The following is a 19117-nucleotide window of genomic DNA, read 5'->3' as shown; positions in this document are numbered from 1 at the left end:
GGGATGAGGTACATTTCCCAGAGAGCTCATGTCATTAAAAAAAAAAATACATAAAACATGAATTTGTAAAAGAGCTTAGAAAAAAAATACCGTCACTGTTTTAGTATCTCCTTTTCGTGAATGAGGCTGGTGTGTCACTATAGACTGCTGACATTTTGCTAAAACTTGAGCCTGAATCTCACCAAAGGAAACCCAGACCACAGTGGAATAGATAGGAAGTCAGATATTCAGAGCTTGTTGACTTGAACAGGTTAATTCAACAGTGGTCTCCTGTTAAATAAAGGTAAATGTACAACAACTCCGAGTCTCTCATCTCCCATGCATTCCAAAGGGAAAGTCCCCTCAGATACCCAACTATGTGCATCGTCAGGCTGCCGAACAGCAGTTCCCTGTAGACTAGTGCTGGGGAGTTTCTTTCTTTTTGACAGACTTTTAGGTCTTTACTCTTCTTTGCGTTTAGAAGGAATGGCTAGAATTTCTTTTTATCACACTGTAGTTTTCCTTCAAGGTTTGTGTTTGGTTGGTTGGTTTTATTGGCAAGCATCAATGCCGCATTACCCGTCGCTTTCCAGTCTTCATCGGGCCGCCGTGAGACCACTGGAAAGTACAGCATTATCTGCACAAGGCTGGGACTGCTCCTTCACCACGGGGTCTGCAAGAAAACAGGAGGACAGTCAGCAGAGGCAGGGCTGGCCAGTGCCAGGGGAGAACACCATAACAGACCCAACCTTCTTCCACAGTGAGATAGAGATACAGGCTACCAGGAAGTCAGGGCCAGGAGGGCAACAGAAATTACAGACACTGAGAAATGATCAGGGGGAAATGCTCTCACAATCAACTCGTATACCTCTTCAGAGTACAAGTTCAACTGCTAAGACTAAGGGAAAAGAGAGGCAGAGAAACACCCATTTCCCACTGTTCAAAATTTCTACTGATTTTCTTATGTGTTGTTTTTCCTTGAATACTAACATCATATCCAACTCCCATTTCTTCAAAGTATGTGCAGTAGATAATAAACACTTCGGAGGAAAGGGTGAATAAAAGGAGCTATTAGAAGAACTATCGATTTTAAGCAATAGTATAAAAATTTTTTTATAGAAGTATAATATGTATTCGGAAAAGTAGACAGATCATGATTTGCATAATATAAACATCAGTGTTCTTAATTCAGTCAAACTCAGAGTGTAAAAATAGCCTTCTGTGACAGAAAGACATCCATTTACACTTGTCTGAGGTCTGGAAGAATGAAGGGTAACACCTTTTAAATCTGCTGTCTACTAATGCTTATGGGTTACCAGGCTCAAGACCACAGAGCAATGTATTCTTCAGGCAAGATTTAGTTAATCTCCAGAGAGGAAAAAAAGGAGAAGGAAAAAGCGTATTGGTCAAGCAAGAGATAGGCTGAAAGTTCTCACCTCACTTCAGACAGAAAATTGAGACAGATCACTTAACCTCCCTCACTCTCAGTCTCCTCTGCGACTGGACTAAATGACCTCACACTGCCTATAATGAGAGGAAAGTCTGGGACATACTTTATCAGTGGGGAGAACCATATGCATGCAGACCGATAAGCAACCACATAAACTGAATGAATATACACACATACTTTAAAGTGAGACCTAAGAAGTCTGTAATTCAGATAGGATTTTAGTGAGGTCCTTCCATACCTGCTTTCCTTTCCTCAAATTCCTTGTATTTATTTATCTTATTTCCTTCTTTAAAAATATGCTATGGTCACCTTACTACTTTCAACAAATCATTTTTTTTTTGAGGGGGAAAAAAAATCTTTGATTAGGTTTCCACACAAATGTATATATTTGAAAACAAAACTTTAGATACTTGTCATCTATCAACTCAGGGTCATGGGCAATGGTCAAACAGACCAGACTCAAGGGAAATACAGCAGTGAACAAGCAAACACCTTTGGGCATCTAGAAACAGATCTGCAGAGCTGTTTCAAGAGTCGAACTAATGAGGCCAAATCCCAAGCATGATTCATCCAAATACCCAGAATTCTCTTGTCTGGCCTCAAAGATAAAGAGTAGAAGAATTTCCCTTTGACAAATCAGGCCCCTGGAAACTCACAGAAGTATGGGTGCTCCATGGCCTCTTTGGCAGTCAGTCTCTGTTGATGGTCATATCGCAGAAGTTTGTCCAGAAGATCTAGGGCCTCAGGGCTGACGAGGTGTCTGTTCTCACTATGGATAAAATTTTCCCAGCGTTTCCGTGAATGTCTGAGAAGAAAAGGAAAGCATTGGTATTCTGAGATTAAATTCAACAAGAATCCTTACATATTAGGCTAAAAGCCAACAAAGTCTTAGAACATTGCGCTGATTACAAGCTCATTAAATCTCATTCTTATTGTTACTTGTCCCCCCCACCCCGGCCCCATAGTTATGATCACAGCATCCTCAAACAAAACAGTGCTCTGTGACTGATACATAGAATTAATTAAAATGTCTGCATCTGATTTAAAATTTGTAGAACCTTTCTAGATAATTTTTTACGCCCCAGGCTTTTAGTCAATTCTGGGTGAGGCACGGAGGTAGCTAAGTAATCTTTATTGTTCAGCAGATATATTTAAAGAGCTAGCCTCAGAAACATGGAGGTTCCATAAAAATTACTGTCTGAAAATTGTCAACACAACATCTACTTTTCAACACTACTGTACTGTATCTGAGAATATGCTTTAAAATTTGCTCCCTTACAGAAAATTCATTACACAGAACAAGAAACTACAAATCTCTTATTCAAAGAAAAATCACAGCTTTCTAAGATTTTCCATTAAAATAAGCCATATGCTGTTCCAGAAAGCTTTTTTCTGTAGCATGATTTTGTCTTCCATTTTCTATTGATAAACAGGTTATCTCTTAGAGAAGTAAAATGATTAGAAGACACATGTAAGCAATGCCCAAATTTCTCAAGTTAAAAAATATATATGGGGAAAAAAAAGAATATTTCAATTTTGATATAATTAGAAAGGAGAAAGAGCTTTACAAAGTGATTTCAGCTAACCTTTTCACTTCTGAAATGGGGTAAATTAAGACCCTCTTTCTTTCGCTCTCTTACTTACTGTCCCAGGATATCATTGAAGTGTGGATCTAGGTCTATGTGATACTTCTTCAGATACCCATACAGCTCATCTGTACCCAGAACCTTGGCAATGCGAACAAGCTGAAACACAAAACAAACTGACCAAATTACTGAGCACAGAACTCACTGCAAGCCCGTGGGGATGCTGACCAAAGAATTAGGAGACTTCCACATCACTAAATTTCCAGGGAACAGATACAGATCTGAGCCCAAGGCGGGCAGGCAGCAGACTCACAGATATGAAGTTCACATGAATGCAAATTTCCAAAATGCCTTTAAAATGATAATAATATTATGACAATAATATTCTACAGGCTGATGATTATGGGGACAAAAAACCTAATGACTAGAATCTTTTTTTTTTTTTTAATAAATTTATTTATTTATTTATTATTTATTTTTGGCTGCGTTGGGTCTTTGTTGCTGTGCTCGGGCTTTCTCTAGTTGCGGCGAGCGGCGGCTACTCTTCATTGCAGTGCATGAGCTTCTCATTGCGGTGGCTTCTCTTGTTGCAGAGCATGGGCTCTAGGCACATGGGCTTCAGTAGTTGTGGCTCTCGGGCTCTAGAGCGCAGGCTCAGTAGTTGTGGTGCACAGGCTTAGTTGCTCCACAGCATGTGGGATCTTCCCGGACCAGGGCTCAAACCCGTGTACCCGGTATTGGCAGGCGGATTCTTAACCACTGCACCACCAGTGAAGTCCTTAATGACTAGAATCTTGTTTTATTAGACAAGGAGGTACCTGACTTCCTCATAGACACAATTTGGAAGTTGGGCATAATGCAGCACTATCTGTCTCTATCTTTGGGGACCACAGACAAGATTTTGTGAAACTCTTTACCCTGAAGAAAAGCTTATATGCAGATACTGGATGATATTTAGTGGCTCAACAACAGCATCCCTATCAAGATGCTATTTTCTTGGCATCTGCCCCCAAATGGATAGGAGCCAGATGATGTTTGCTTACCTGGTCATAGTTATCCTGTCCATGAAAGAAGGGCTCCTTTCGAAAGATCATGCTCGCTAACATACAGCCCAAACTCCACATATCCAGGCTATAATCATACATCTGAGGAAATAAAGACAACCAGTCAGTCAAGGGTGTTACAAATGTCATTTTTCTGATCTGAGTTTCTAGGTTTCTAGTCTTCAGTTGACCTCTTCAGATATTTTAAAATTCAAAGCCAAAAAAAAAAGTAGCTGAGAAAAGTCCATAATTATCATTTTGGGGCAGAATAAAGACTGGATTTTATTTTATTTTATTTATTTATTGGCTGCACTGGGTCTTCGTTGCTGTGCGCGGGCTTTCTCTAGTTGCAGCGAGTGGGGGCTACTCTTCGTTTTCGTACGCGGGCCTCACACTGTGGTGGCTTCTCTTGTTGCGGAGCACAGGCTCTAGGCACACGGGCTCAGTAGTTGTGGCACGTGGGCTCAGTAGCTGTGGCTCATGAGCTCTAGAGCGCAGGCTCAGTGGTTGTGGCACACGGGCTTAGTTGCTTCGCGGCATGTGGGATCTTCACGAACCAGGGATGGAACCCTTGTCCCCTGCATTGGCAGGTGGATTCTTAACCACTGCGCCACCAGGGAAGTCCAGAGTCTAACTTCTTGAGCCAGGCGACAGATTCCTGGGAATGGTACCCAAAAGGTGGCAAACCTTTTCCCAAAAAGTAGTGAGGTCGTGGATGGTATGTAGGCCCAGTTCTGTAGCTGTTTTTTTCTAAATTGTCTCCCCAGGAACCAAGATCATCTACAATGATCCTGGATACCTTTTGTATCAAAGGCTGGATTTTAAATGTATCCAAATTGACTAAACAAAAACCAGGAAAAAGAAAAAGCCAGGAAAAGCCCTAAGCAAAGGTAAAAAGAACCCAGAGGTGCTTCACTAACATTTTACCTGATAGTCCACAAGGAGCTCTGGTCCCTTGAAGTACCTGGAGGCTACGCGGACATTGTACTCCTGGGCAGGATGATAGAATTCCGCCAGACCCCAGTCTATCAGTCGCAGCTATAAGAACGACAGAAATAAAACATGTGAAAGGAGTGTCTCCAGATGCCTGTGTCTTACAACAAGGCCACATCTAATTAGATAACAATTATTTGGCCACATAAAAAATGTTAGCAAGTGCACTGGCTAAAAAGATACACTTTTCAGCAACTGCTAAGAGGTCATTTCTAGAGCAGAGCACTTGGAATCTTATTTTTCTTTTTTAAAATTTAAATTATCCTGGCTTATCATTCTCTCTAGATCAATAAAGCTTAAGCTTGTCTTCTGCCTCCATACCAGCTGCATGTGTTAACATACCCCCTCATTACTGATAGCTTTCATTATAAGCTCTAGTCATAACAGAAAAGGTTGGGGACATGTGCCCCACTCCAGGATTCAAGCATTGCTCTAGCTTTTCATTAATCTAACACTAGCTGATTCATTTACTCACCAGTCAGGGACAATCAGAACTGAAAATAGAAAATTGGAGGGACCCAGGTATACTTTTAAGGCCAGGCAGATTGGTCTGAGGGTCATTAAGAAAGGAAGTAAAAATCACCAGCTGTAGTTTCTGTCTTGAGGCCCTCCAGAAAATCATGACCAAATTAAACAAGTGACTACAGTCAGGGTCAGCTGTCTACTCTTCTTGTGTACTATGCTTATGCGAAGTAGAAACCAACACTGGAGACTAGAGAAATAACAATATCACAAGTCTGCCAAAGAAAACAGCATGGGTCTTCAGAAACTACCTAGGTACTGGCCAGAGTTTTGACTGGCCCTAGGCCTTCCAATGAAAGGCTTTTCACTGCCTGGCTGTAATGGTACCTTTTTCTGTTGGTGATCTATCATGACATTGTGAGGTTTCACATCCCTGTGCATGATTCCCTTGCTGTGGCAGTAATCCAGAGCCTATTAGATAAGAAAGCACAGAGAAAAGTAAGCAAACCCTCTACCACCCCCCAATGCAAGCATATTCTTTTTATTTTTATTTTTTTGATTCTGAAAGCTTTTATTGAGCACTGTCAAATTTGTAAGCTTCATAGGGATGGACATCATATTTATAAATGCCCTTCTGTAAGTGCTACCATAGATGTGAAATTCTTGCCCTTAATATCATCTTTGAAACTGTTAAACTGAGAATTCTGTTAACATTTTAAGAATTGGCATATTGTATTACTACAAGATTTGATTTTCAGCATCTGCAAGCATATTCTTATTTGTTTGTGACAGCTTGATCTGAATACAGCCTCTCAAGGGGCAGCCTTACTATCTGTAACAAAAGAGAAAAAACATGCTTCAGAAGGCACCCCTTGCTCTCTGAGCACACTATGCTGGCAGCTGGTAGAAAGGGGGCTGTGGAGAGGACACCAAGGGCTATGATGAAGGTTTCTTAAAAAGGGGGAATGATATACTTCTTTAGGCACTCCTCTCCTACTTGTAGCTGGTAGCAATACATCAGCCACCTGGATTTAGAAATCATACATTAATCTGTTGGTCTAATTTGATGTGTTTAAAACCAGATCTAGGAACCACACTGGAGTCACTTCTCATATGAGTTCAACGACATGAAAAGAGTACATGTGGACATGAAGAATGACATCCAAATATATCTGCAATATGACTTGTCTTTTAGGTAAGTGTCCTATGTGGGTTTTCTAGATTAACATATATTCTAATATTAGTATTTTCCTTAAAAATAATCCCCGAGCCAGTTGGTCTTTAAGAATTATGTTATGACTCTACAAGTCAATGATTTTTTAGTAAATTCCTCAAGCTGTGCCACCATTACCACAGTTCATTTTTAGAACTTCTTCATCATCCCAAGAACTTCCTAAGCTTAAGCCTGCCTGCAGTCAGCCCCCAATCCCATCTACCTCCTACCTCCTTCCTTCCTTCCTTCCCCTCTCCTCCCAACCACTGCTCTACCACCTGTTGCTACAGATTTGCCTCTTCTGGACAGTCATCAAATGAAACAATACAATACACAGTATTTTATCTTCTTTCGCGCAGCATACTGTTTCTAAGATTCATCCATGTTGCTTTTTTCCTTGCTGAGTAGTATTCCATTGTATAAGTATACTAGTTGATAGACATTTGGTTTGTTTTAACTTTCTGGCTATTGTGACTCATGCTACTTATGAACATTCATGTACAAGTCTTTAAGAGGACACACATTTTCATTTCTCTTGGGTAGATTCCTACGGGTGAAGTGCTACGTTGTATGTACGTTTACATTAAACTTTTAAAGAATCTGCCTAATTGTTTTCCAAACTGGCTGCACCATTTTACATTCCCATCAGCACCATGAGAGGGTTCCAGTTTCTCTATATTCTTGTTAACACTTGTTATTATCTTTCTGATTACAGCTGTTCTAGTGGGTTTGATGAGGAATATCATTGTGGTTTTGATTTGTATTTCCCTAATGAGTGATCAAGTTGCACATCTTTGCATATACTTTTGGGCCATCCCATATCTTCTTTGAACAAATGTTGATTCAGATCTTTCACCCATTTCTTATTTGGGTTAAGTTTGTTTTTTGTTTTAAACAATATAAAACTTTGCTCCTAAATCTCCCTTTTCTAACACAGTAACTATTTTCATAAATTTCAATGTTGGGCCCTTTGGCTTGTCTTAAAAAGCACTTGAAGCCTACATGAGGCCCATAATATACTCCTTGAATAATGACAGCAACCCATAATTGTGTGGTACCTACTATGTGCTTGACACTGAGAGCTCTTGCAAGGTGGAGTTTTCCATGGGACAAGATTAGGGTTTCTCGATGTCAGCACTGTTGACATCTGGGACCAGATAATTCTTTGTTGTGGGGAGTGGTCCTGTGTATTATAGGATGTTTAGCAGAATCCTGGGCCTCCACCCATGAGATGCCAGTAGTGCCCCTCCAACTGTGACAACCAAAAATGGTTCCAGACATTGCCAAATGTCCTCTGAGGGACAAAGTTAACCTGGTGGAGAATCACTGGACTAGACTAGCAAGGGCACTGTACCAGGCATCTTTAAGTGGGAGGGAATATATAAGCCAGAGAATGATCCATAGAACCAGCATTCCAAGAATAAGCAAATTTTGCTTTCCCCAGACACGAAAGAGTATACAGTGTACAATGCTTTTCATATGAAGGTCAAGAACAGGCAAAACTAAACTATGGTGGTAGAGGTGAGAATATAATCTATGCAAGGAGAGAAACAGTCTATATTTGCACTGTCCTATATGGCAGCCACCAGCCACATGAGGCCATCGAATGCTTGAAATGTGACTAGTGTGACTAAGGAACTGAATTTCTTATTTTACTTAATTTAAATAGCTACCTCCGGAAAGTAGCTACTGTATTGGACAGCATAGTTCTGTGTCAATGTGGGTGAAGGTTTCACACTTAAGTAAAATCAAAAAACTATACCCTTAGGATTTATTCATTTCATCTATGTAGGTTCTACTTCAATTTAATTTTTCTCTTTGTCTTGTTTTATACCAACAGTTGTAGCAAGATTCCACAGTGGCTCTGTGGCAGTGCTGTAGAGAACCACGGCTCCTGAGGACACACCTCCCTAAATCTGAATCAGGAGCTCAGACTTGGTGGGAGGCCTCAGCGAGTCACTGAGCAATCACGCTGCAGCCCTCAGCCTAGTTCCTTCTGCATTTTCTACATTCCACCTACATTTCCTCTCTCCCATCCCTGTTTTTTTTTTTTTTTTCTTTTCTATGAGAATATTTAGCAAGTGTTGATTCTGTTATTTTGCCTGGTCTTTGTCCAAAGGAATAAACTAATTAGGACCACAGTACCTGAGGTGTGAAAAATACCTGACGAAAGCAGAGGCTGGACAAATACAGCAAGGGAATAAATTCTTTTGCCACTAGTCAGATTCCCTGTGGAGTTACTGACTGCTTTTAAATTCCTTGGGGGAATTATTTCAATTTAAAAATCTGATTGTTTCTGACCATTAAGCATGAAAGAGGTTTTTCAACTTTCATCTGGGGCTCTGCCTCATTAGCACAAAGTATGCCCCACCGCATAGCTGCTACCCCCAGAAGGCAGAGAGGACATCAGACACTGCCATCGGAATGACCAGCCTGTATCACTGCGATGCTGTTACCTGATCTAAGGACAACTGCCCTAGGTTATATATCTTACCTTTGGTGTGCTAGCTAACCACAAAATCTTAATACCTTACTTAAAAAAAAATAACCAACTGTGAGATTTGGATTGCTGCTCTCACGGAGTGAATGCTTGGGATTTTCTGAGAAGCCCTAGGAAAAAGACTAGCCTGACAGTTCAAAGCACTGCAAACCTCTGCCCACCAAGGCCTTCCATTCTAGCCCGGAGGGGATATGAAGAAAGGTAGAAAGGTGTGATAAACCAAGCTCTACTTTCTTCATCTTTCTGATCTTAATGACAAAGAAAGACCCATTCGCCATAAGAGTGAATCCACCACCTTGGCTCGAATGATAAGTAGTTTGTGTAAGTGCTTGTAAGAAAACACACTGACTTCACATAAAGCTAGTCCTTCAAATTCCCATTCCTTAAAGCCTAAGTCTTGATTTAACTTGTATTTTCTTCGAGCAGCTGTTCATAATCCCATCAAAACTCCATCCTGACAATTTTCTTCAATAATACCAATATCTTAGACACATCTATATTCTTTTAGAAGTTCTTGAGACCCATCCATTCCACCCTATAACTTTATGTAATGCTGTATGTATATTTTTACATGCATTGGCAGCGTGGGGCGGGGGGTGGGGTTCATAGCTTTCATTAGATTCTTAGTGATCCATGACCCTAAAAAAACACTGTATTCCATTTTAAAAACCTTTTTAGAATTCTTTACTTAAGCGTTTATCTAACCAAATTAGAAAAGATCACTCCTCTGTCAATCAATAACACTTGAAAATTTCAGTCTCCTAGAAGGTCCACCCATCACCTCTCCTTGCATGTTAAGGTTAACCAGCCGGGGCTAAACGGGTGGGTTATCTCATACAAGAAGGGGACTATGAGAAATGGCAAGAAAAGGACGGCCGTAAAATGCCCACCATCCCTGTATGCATGTCCTTCCACAATGTGACTTCAATGCTCTGCCCATGAAAAGTGGAGTCTACTTCTCCACCCTTTGATTCTAGGTTTGGCCACGTGACTTGCTTTGGACAATAGGGCATCAGCAAACGTGACACAAGCAGAGGCTTGAAAAGTGCTTACGTATATCGAGGTTTGCCCTCTATTGCTCTTAGGACCTGATGAGACCACCATGGGAAGCAGCCCAGACCATCCTTCTGGAGAATGAGACCTCAGCTATTCCAGCTGCCATCCCAGATATGTGAATGAGGCCATCCTGGACCATCTTGCCCTAGTCAAGTTGACCCAGACCAAAAGACTCACTCAGCCAACCCACTGAATTATGGGAAATAATAAATCATTTTTAAAAAGTCATTAAGTTTGGGGTGATTTGTTATGTAATGAAAACTAGTGGTAAGTATTAATTAAGCAGCAAAAACAAAACAAAACGAAAAACAGTAAACAAAAAAACAAGGACCAACCAGAGTTATGTTCTAATCTCTGGTATAATGTCCCCAGTACCACTAACTTAGCCATTTTTCTCAGTTCCACTGAAGTTTCTATGTAAAGATTCCACAATGGAGGCCTCAATGTAAGTTAACCCCCCACCCCAAACCAAAAAACACCACTAAATTCTCTGGGTATCAAGAAATATTCTTGAGGTCTCTGTGTCCTCTCGAAAACTTCTTTAATGAATAATCCTGAAAAATTTCACGGTTTATGACTGTCACTTACTTTAAGTAGTTCATACATATAAAACCGGATATCAAAGTCTGTCAGGATCTGGTAGAGTTGCTGAAACAGATTTCAGAAAACATTAAGTTAATTTAGTCTTATTGCATCTTGTTATCCAAAGTTGGTCATTATTCTCTGTAAACTTAGTCACTGAAGAATCCCAGAACTTTTTACTACCTGATCTGGAACAAATGAGGACAAAGACTAAAGACAAGGGTCTAACACTTCGGTCTTCAGAAGAAAAAACGAAAGGAATTCCAAGGGGAGAAGAAAAAAACCATTTACACCAACTTGGATCTTTTAAAAACCTGTGTAATGCTCCATGATTACAACACCCACAATTACATTATTATGAAGTCCAAATTGTCCTCATATTCTTACTGAACTTCAAACAAACTAACCCCACTGCAGCACCACAGTTTACTTTAGAGAACCAAGTTCTGAGCAGATAGCAGAATCTGAAAAACTTCATCAGCCCACATGGTAAAATGATGGCAAGACAGTCTGTTCATGAAACCCAAGGAAAATGAACTGCTATAGCATTTGGAGACGGCAAGAGACTTCAAAAAAAAATCTATAACCTCCACTCCCTCAAAACCAATTCCAGGCTGGAAAAAAGAACACTTCATTGGCAAAAACTGATGGAAGCTAAAGACGTAAAATGTTTAGGGGGGAAAAAAAGGAGTGGTGGAGTGAGATGTTTAAAAAAAAGGAAGGAAGGAAGGAAAAAAGGAAGGGAGGGAGGGAGGAATGGATGGATACCAGTTCTGAAAATGATTACAGGCCTAAATGACATACCAATGTAAGTTTTCATAATTGGTAATCCAAAGACCCACTCACCGGGAGTTTTGTTTGTTTGATTTCAATTTCTAAGAGACGGAGTAGAATTCACACAGCCAGGTTCATTTAAATCATCACAAACCCCCATCAGAAACTATATTATTATTTTAGACAATCAATTCCAAGTAAATCTCTTTCCCCATCAGTCCAAGCAGCACCTTCTGTAAAATTAATCAGTACACCTTTATTAAACCTATTTTGTTTCTCTCTTTACTGGAAGACTCAAGCCATGTAGGGAATCTCTCCAAGGAGCACAGAACAGCGTATACAATGTGTTTGTGTAAAAAAGGAGGGGAAACTAAAACTACACATGCATATTTGTATGTGCAAGAATGACTTTTCACTGTGTACCGCTTTATATTTTAGATCCATGTAAACATACTACCTGTTCAAAAAATTTTTTTTACGAAAAACAACAGATTTACCAAGAATCGAATCCAACATTTTTGAACACCAGAACTCTTAGCCTCTTTCTCAAATTTCCCCTTTTCAGTAAGAGTAATTATCCCTCCAACTTAGTAAGAGTGTCTGATTTCACTCATGGCACTGTAGAAAATGAACACATACTTTCCAGTATACTGGTGGTGGCTTGGAGCTGCTCCACTACTGGAGGCTGACCCTGCTTGGGACTGAACCGCGTTTAGGCCCAATGGGATGAACGTGCCACCACTTCGGCTCCTGAGAGACTCAACTGCATAACAGCTTAACACCCAAGTGTTTTGTTCTCCCCCAGCTCTGCATAGCAAGAAAGGCTTCTCAGCAGCACACTGACAGTCTGTATGTACAGACACAGGCCGAAGATAACATCTCTTCGGGTGCCAAATCAGCTCTTCCTCTGAGAGTTAAGGAGATCACTCCCAGAGACTGTGCCAAGTTGAACCTCAAGGCAATAAACAGACAATGAAAGTGAAAAGGGCATTTTCTAGTAACCCTCAGAGGGCTAGAATATTCTATTTCCAGAAAACAAACATGGGCTATTTTATTATTTGGACCTTTATCTGCGGAAGGCTTTCCTCTCATACCATGCGGTATCTATCCCAAGCATCCACCTGAGTATTAAGGCATAAAAACAAATGTCCTTGGACTGCCAACACAGTATTTATAGCTACTCTAACCAATATCAATTTTACGTAACACAAAAAAAACACTAGCTGACTATAGCGTTTAGGCCTAATACGTTACAAAGTCCTGAGTGACAGGATGATACTCACTTTCATTTTTCAGGAGCTCTGGGAAGGAGGAGACCAAACTACACCTGTAACATTTTACCACCCGGGCCTGAAATTCAGGACTCACCAGAGTCCAGGGAGTAGCTTCCTCCAACCTTTGTAGCTCTTTCTTCACTGCAGCCCCCAGGAGTTCCCCACTCTGACGAAAGAAACCTGTCTTTGCCACCTCTGTTCTTCCCTCCCCCAAATCTAGAATGCCTGCCCCTCCCCCTTAGCTGGTAAAGTCATAACCATCCCATCCGGGTGCCACAGAGCCCACAGTGGTCTCTTCCTTCTCTGAACCCCCAGGCTATTCACCGTTCTCTGGGGCGCTCACAGGACACCGACAGCAGCAGCGTCCCCAGAGTTAATGTTCTGCACTCGGGTACTGGTGGTGAAGTTCTCAGGATACTTTCTCACTCTGCTGTGAACAACAAGAGGCTTCTTCACCTTGCCCACATGCCAAGAGCCCCAGGCCACCGCCCCTGCATATCGAGGCATATGCATCCTGGGGAGGAACGGATGCCACAGCTGCTGGCAGTCACCGATTTGGTGATTAAAGATCTCTGAACTTTCCTTCCCTCAGGCATGTCAAGGGTCCACCGTACAACTCTGTCTGTGGACAGCAACTCTGTCCTTGCACAGCAGAATAACATGTTTTATATAGCCCATAACACGTGTGGCAATTCTGTGCTTGTACACAGAAGGCAGTCAATAAATGTCTTTGACGATGCTCACTAGTCAATGGGACAAAATTAAAACTGTCCTCAAGAAACAGAAGTACTAAGATTCCATGACAAATTAGGAAGGAAAATTTCACAAGAAGCACACTTCTCCTCCATTCTTCTTAGTCAGCTACGTGGAGAACATCCTTAACCGACCAACTGCAAAATGTTGTCAGGAAGTTAGTTTTATTTACGTTTTCATAAAGTAAGTGACTTACCAAAAACAAAACAAGCCTATACTTCCCGGAAGATTACAAAGGTGCTGAGAATGGAACCAAACTAGGATTGGTGAATAGTTTCTAAGTCTCAAACACACTGGCATTTCCCTAGAAGTCAGTTATACTCCAGGACTATTCAAAGGGCCCAAGGTAGAAATCTCCTGGGACTTTTTTTTTTTTTTTTTAACTTTGGGTTTGTTTGTTTGTTTGTTTATTTATTCACTCATTCATTTATGGCTGTGTTGGGTCTTCGTTTCTGTGCAAGGGCTTTCTCTAGTTGCGGCGAGCGGGGGCCACTCTTCATCGCAGTGCACGGGCCTCTCACTATCGTGGCCTCTCTTGCTGCGGAGCACAAGCTCCAGACGCGCAGGCTCAGTAGTTGTGGCTCACGGGCCTAGTTGCTCCTCGGCATGTGGGATCTTCCCAGACCAGGGCTCGAACCCGTGTCCCCTGCATTGGCAGGCAGATTCTCACCCACTGCGCCACCAGGGAAGCCCCCTCTCCTGGGACTTTTAATTAACCTCAGAAGGTCGGAGAAGAAGAATGGGAAAAATGCAATTTGACCAAAAGAATCAGTGCCTTCTTGGTCTAAAACCAACATCCAGAAAGGAATGGCCACAAGTGGGCCTCACTCATGCTGTCTACACACAGATGGTTCTTTAGGCTCCAGTCGTGGTGCAGCTAGATTCCAAGGCCCCATCCCTAACGACTGTCATTCAGGAGGACTTCTCACTTCAAGAAGGTTCCCAGCCAGATGTGGGAATCACCAGCACAGCAAACTCTCACGCTGCACACATAGCTTGCATATTCCCTGCCATACACAGCTTGGTCTATGTCCAGAAACCAGTGGTCCCCACGTAGGGAGAAGAAAAAGTGGGGCGAGTGCGAAATAAAGTAAAAGTGAAAGGTGCTGAATGCAGGAGGCACCCATTTTATAGCACTGTTCACACATAACCCCAAGATCCAGAATGAAACCAAGGGCAACATTTTTAGAAACTTAAGGAAGCAGAAAAAATCATTAATCAAGAACATCAAAGTTACTACAAATCACCCGAAAATGTCTTACCAAGAAATGACAAAATAATGTCAGTGATCTATAATAAAAGTAAATTTTGTCCCCCCAATTAAGGAAACTTTATTTAGTCTGTGAATGCACCATCTCCACATCAGACCCTAACAGCATTAACAAGGCCTCAAGATAATCAGGTAGTCAAGGCCTAATTCTATGTGAATGATATGAAATTTTCCAAAGATTAATATGGGTCTACCATCTTCTCAAGATGGAGCCCATTTGGGATGTCTTAAACAATTTTTAAATGCCCAAATGATATATATTTTACTTAAAATGTATACTTATTTTTACTGATACTTTTCCAAAGGCATAGAAAACTGAGAAGCATGTCTCAACAAAAAACTCTTTCTACCTTAAAACAGTACCTTAGCTTCCTTGAGACAATTCTGAGTTTGGGAGTTTTCTATAACTATTCATTCCAACTTTTAGAAACTGGCTTTTCCTGTTCATTTGCTTTCAAATTTTGTCTTTTGTTCCAAGTATCACCATGTATCTTTTATTATCGCTTTGACATATAGGAAGCATAACTGATGATTTTAAGGAGAAACTGACCAAACCAGTACCACTACCACAAAATAAAATATCAAGGGAAAAAATTATCAAGGCCATAGAAGATCTGAAAAAGATTTAAATTAACAAGCTTGATATAAAAAAAATGACTGTGTACCAAAGCCACAAAGCAACCATCAACAAATTCCAAATAATCAACATTATACAGATGTTTTCTGGACACAGTGCAATCAAATTAGGAACCAACTAAAAGAATCATTAAAAAAAAAATAGGGCTTCCCTGGTGGCGCAGTGGTTGAGAGTCTGCCTGCTAATGAAGGGGACACGGGTTCGAGCCCTGGTCTGGGAAGATCCCACATGCCGCGGAGCAGCTGGGCCCGTGAGCCACAATTACTGAGCCTGCGCGTCTGGAGCCTGTGCTCCGCAACAGGAGAGGCCGCGACAGTGAGAGGCCCGCGCACCGTGATGAAGAGTGGCCCCCGCTTGCCACAACTAGAGAAAGCCCTAGCACAGAAACGAAGACCCAACATAGCAATCAATCAATCAATCAATTAATCAATAAAAAAATAAATCTTTAAAAAATAAAAATAAAAAAATAAACAAAAAAATACCAAGTGGATCCGGAATGGACATTCCCAGGACAATAATTACTGGGAAACTTCTGAATATAAACTCTATACTATATATTAGATGGCATTATAATATAAATATTAAATTTCTTAAGTGTACTAACAGTATTGTGGTTATACAGGAAAATGTCCTACCTAGTTCCAGTGATGGCATATTTAAAAGTGAAGTATCATGATGACTACAACTTACTTTAAGATGACTTCAACAAAAAGAAAGACAAAGAGGGGAGGGTTGGGAAGGGGTGAGAAATAACTACAAATGTGGCAAAATAATAACAGCTAGTAAATCTAGATAATGTAAGGGTATTAACTGTGCTACTCTTTCCAATTTTCAGTAGGTTTTAAATTTTTCAAAGTAAAAGATTTGGAGAGAAAAACCCAAATCCACAAGTTTGGAATCTGTACTTGTAATCTGAAAACTATATAGAAGTGAGTTACATAACCATGGAATGTAGCTACAATGATGCTTGGGGTTGTATAGACTTAAAGCACACTTACTACCAATCAAGAAAGACAGAAACAAATCAAATGAGCTGATTTCAACTCAAGAAGTTAACAGGAAAAAACAGTGAAAACCCAAGAAAGAAAATAATTAAGGAAGAAAGAAGAAAAGTTGGAACAAAATAATTAAGACAGGAGCAGAAACAGAATGAAATCGAAAACCTAACATAAACTCTCTGAGCACAAAACCAAAAGGCAATTCTTTGAAAGCATTAATAAGAGATCTCTAGCAACACTGATTTCTTTAAAAAAAAAAAAAACAAGAGAAAAGAGAGTAAAGGTACAAATAATATTACAAATGTAAAGGAAAGCATAATTAGAGACATATTAAGTTTTTAAGTCCTAAGAGAATTCTATTAACAGCTTTATGCAAGTATAATTTAAAGTAGACAACTTTAGGAATAATTATCCAAATAGACTCAGGAAGAGATAGAAAACCAGGATAAAACTTTAACCAACAGTATGTTTTAAAAAGGAAAGTGTAGTTCAAAGTCTCCCCTCCCCACCTCAGAAGATACCTACTACCTAGATCATCCCTATTTTATATAAACTTTCAGAGAATAGAAAGGAAAAGCTATCTAACTTATGTTATGAAGTCCGTATAACCTTGATACCAAAATCAGAAAGACTCTACAATAAAAAGAAATTACAGATAAAAATTTATTATCCATTGTATCAATAAAAAATACTGAAAAGAACAGGCTGTGTCACTGTCGATTCATCCCTGATATTTAAACCAGGGACAAACCTTCTCTGGATGATACCTTAAAACCAGTTATTAATACACTTAACAGTAAAATTTAAAAAATAAATAAAAACATCCTTTCCTAATAAGATGGACACAGGACAAAATAATAAGCCTGAAGGATACTGGACAATAAATCAACTGATTTCCCCACTTATGGCCTGTCATACTATCTGGAAAAAAAAGTAATTTTCCTGTTATGATTTGCTCTTCCTGATATTTAAGATATTTTAAGTTGACTAAAATGGCATCGTTTGAACATTCAAAGGGGACCTACAGTTTAATAACATGGCAGAACCAACCCATCCTACCTCTGTTTCTTCCCAAAGCTCCTCTAAAATAACTGTAAGACGGACTTCCCTGGTGGTCCAGTGGTTAAGAATCTGCCTTCCAATGCAGGGGAGGCAGGTTTGATCTCTGGTTGGGGAACTAAGATCCCACATGCCAAGGGCAACTAAGCCCACGTGCTGCAACTACTGAGCCCGCGCGCCACAACTAGAGAGAAGCCCAGGCGCTACAACGAAAGATCCCACATGCCACAACTAAGACCTGACGCAGCCAAATAAATAAATAAATATTTTTAAAAAACCGTTAAGAGGAACAGGGGGATTTACTCACAATGCTAAGAGAATGGAAGAGACAACAAACTTTGAAGCTATAAAACAGATGTCCAGTTGACTTAGCAGACCAAAAGAGCTGAGAATTCTCCCAATGTTCTGCCAGTGGAGGGGGCCCAGTAGCAAACACTTCACAATGAAAAACTACAGAAAGGCTCAAGAATTGGTGACCCCAGGTATCACTGAAAAAGGGCAAAGAGATTGAGCTGAAAACAGCAAAATGAGTTTAAAAACACGACACCGAAAAGGGGGAATTAAGTGAAAGTCCACGTGGCACTCCCCAGAGCTCTCCTCAACTTGAGGCTACTAGGGCTGCCAGCAGCCAGGCTTGCATTCTTGAGACAGGAGCTGACAATCAGTAATCAGTAATTTCATTACTCTACAGAGGGAGCAGACATTCAAAAACTGTGACATTTCAGACAACTGTAGCAGAGACAAAACCCAAAAACACCCCCCCCCAAAAGGAATTTGGAAGGAAAACAGAAAAAGAGATGAAGAAGAAAACATAATGGGAAAAAAACCCCACATATTCTCAGTGAGAAAATAGAAGATATTACATAAAACATAAAAGAACAGGATACTATTTTTAAAATTCAGAGGAGAAAATAGAGTGCCAATATATGAAGTCTAACATTCGAATGAGTTCTAGAAAGTGAGAACAAAGAAGAAAGGGAAAAAAATAAAAGAACATTAAAAATATTTTTTCAAAATGGAAGGACATGGGTTTCTAGACTGAAAAAGCCCAGTAAGTCCCCAGAACAAAGGATGAAAGCAACCTGTATGAAAGCACATCACTGTGAAATTTCAGAGACTGAGAATAAAGAGAAAATACAAAAGCTTTCAGAAGAAAAAAACAAAAAACCCAGATTACATATAAGATGAAACCAGAATGGCTTCAGTGGTAATAGTGGTAACAATCTCTTCAAAATTCTGAGGAAATTATTAATTACAACCTAGAATTCTATATCATGGCAAATGTATTAATTGGGAGGATAAAATAAAGATCTTTTCAGATATGCAAGCCTCAAAAAACATCAATTTCCCATGACCCTTTTAAAGGAAGCTCCTAGAGAATATATGCCATCAAAACATCCTCTTTGTAAGAAGTAAGATTTCTCTAAGAATTAAAAACTGATCCTCTGTATGTTATTAAATCAACAGAACAGCTGTCAATTTAAGAAA

At 40.1% G+C, this 19117-nt stretch overlaps 1 protein-coding gene across 3 annotated transcripts in view; it reads right to left on the bottom strand.

Annotated features, from left to right (window-relative positions):
• CSNK2A2 (casein kinase 2 alpha 2) overlaps nt 1-19117 on the bottom strand; it is a 39515-nt gene that overhangs the window by 5562 nt on the left and 14836 nt on the right. For all 3 annotated transcript variants that reach the window (XM_082368988.1, XM_082368989.1, XM_082368990.1), the window contains exons 5-11: nt 10871-10930; nt 5901-5984; nt 4986-5096; nt 4059-4160; nt 3074-3174; nt 2086-2234; nt 559-652 (exon numbers count right to left, since the gene is read on the bottom strand). In XM_082368988.1, coding sequence (XP_082225114.1) covers nt 576-652; nt 2086-2234; nt 3074-3174; nt 4059-4160; nt 4986-5096; nt 5901-5984; nt 10871-10930 — 684 coding nt within the window. In that variant the 3' untranslated portion in view covers nt 559-575. The remainder of the gene's footprint in view (nt 1-558; nt 653-2085; nt 2235-3073; nt 3175-4058; nt 4161-4985; nt 5097-5900; nt 5985-10870; nt 10931-19117) is intronic.

The sequence above is a fragment of the Balaenoptera borealis genome (assembly GCF_965194805.1).
Source record: "Balaenoptera borealis genome assembly, chromosome: 19".
NCBI classification, from domain to species: domain Eukaryota; kingdom Metazoa; phylum Chordata; class Mammalia; order Artiodactyla; family Balaenopteridae; genus Balaenoptera; species Balaenoptera borealis.
Note: the sequence above shows the minus strand (reverse complement) of the source record. Positions and strands in the feature narration are given on the sequence as shown.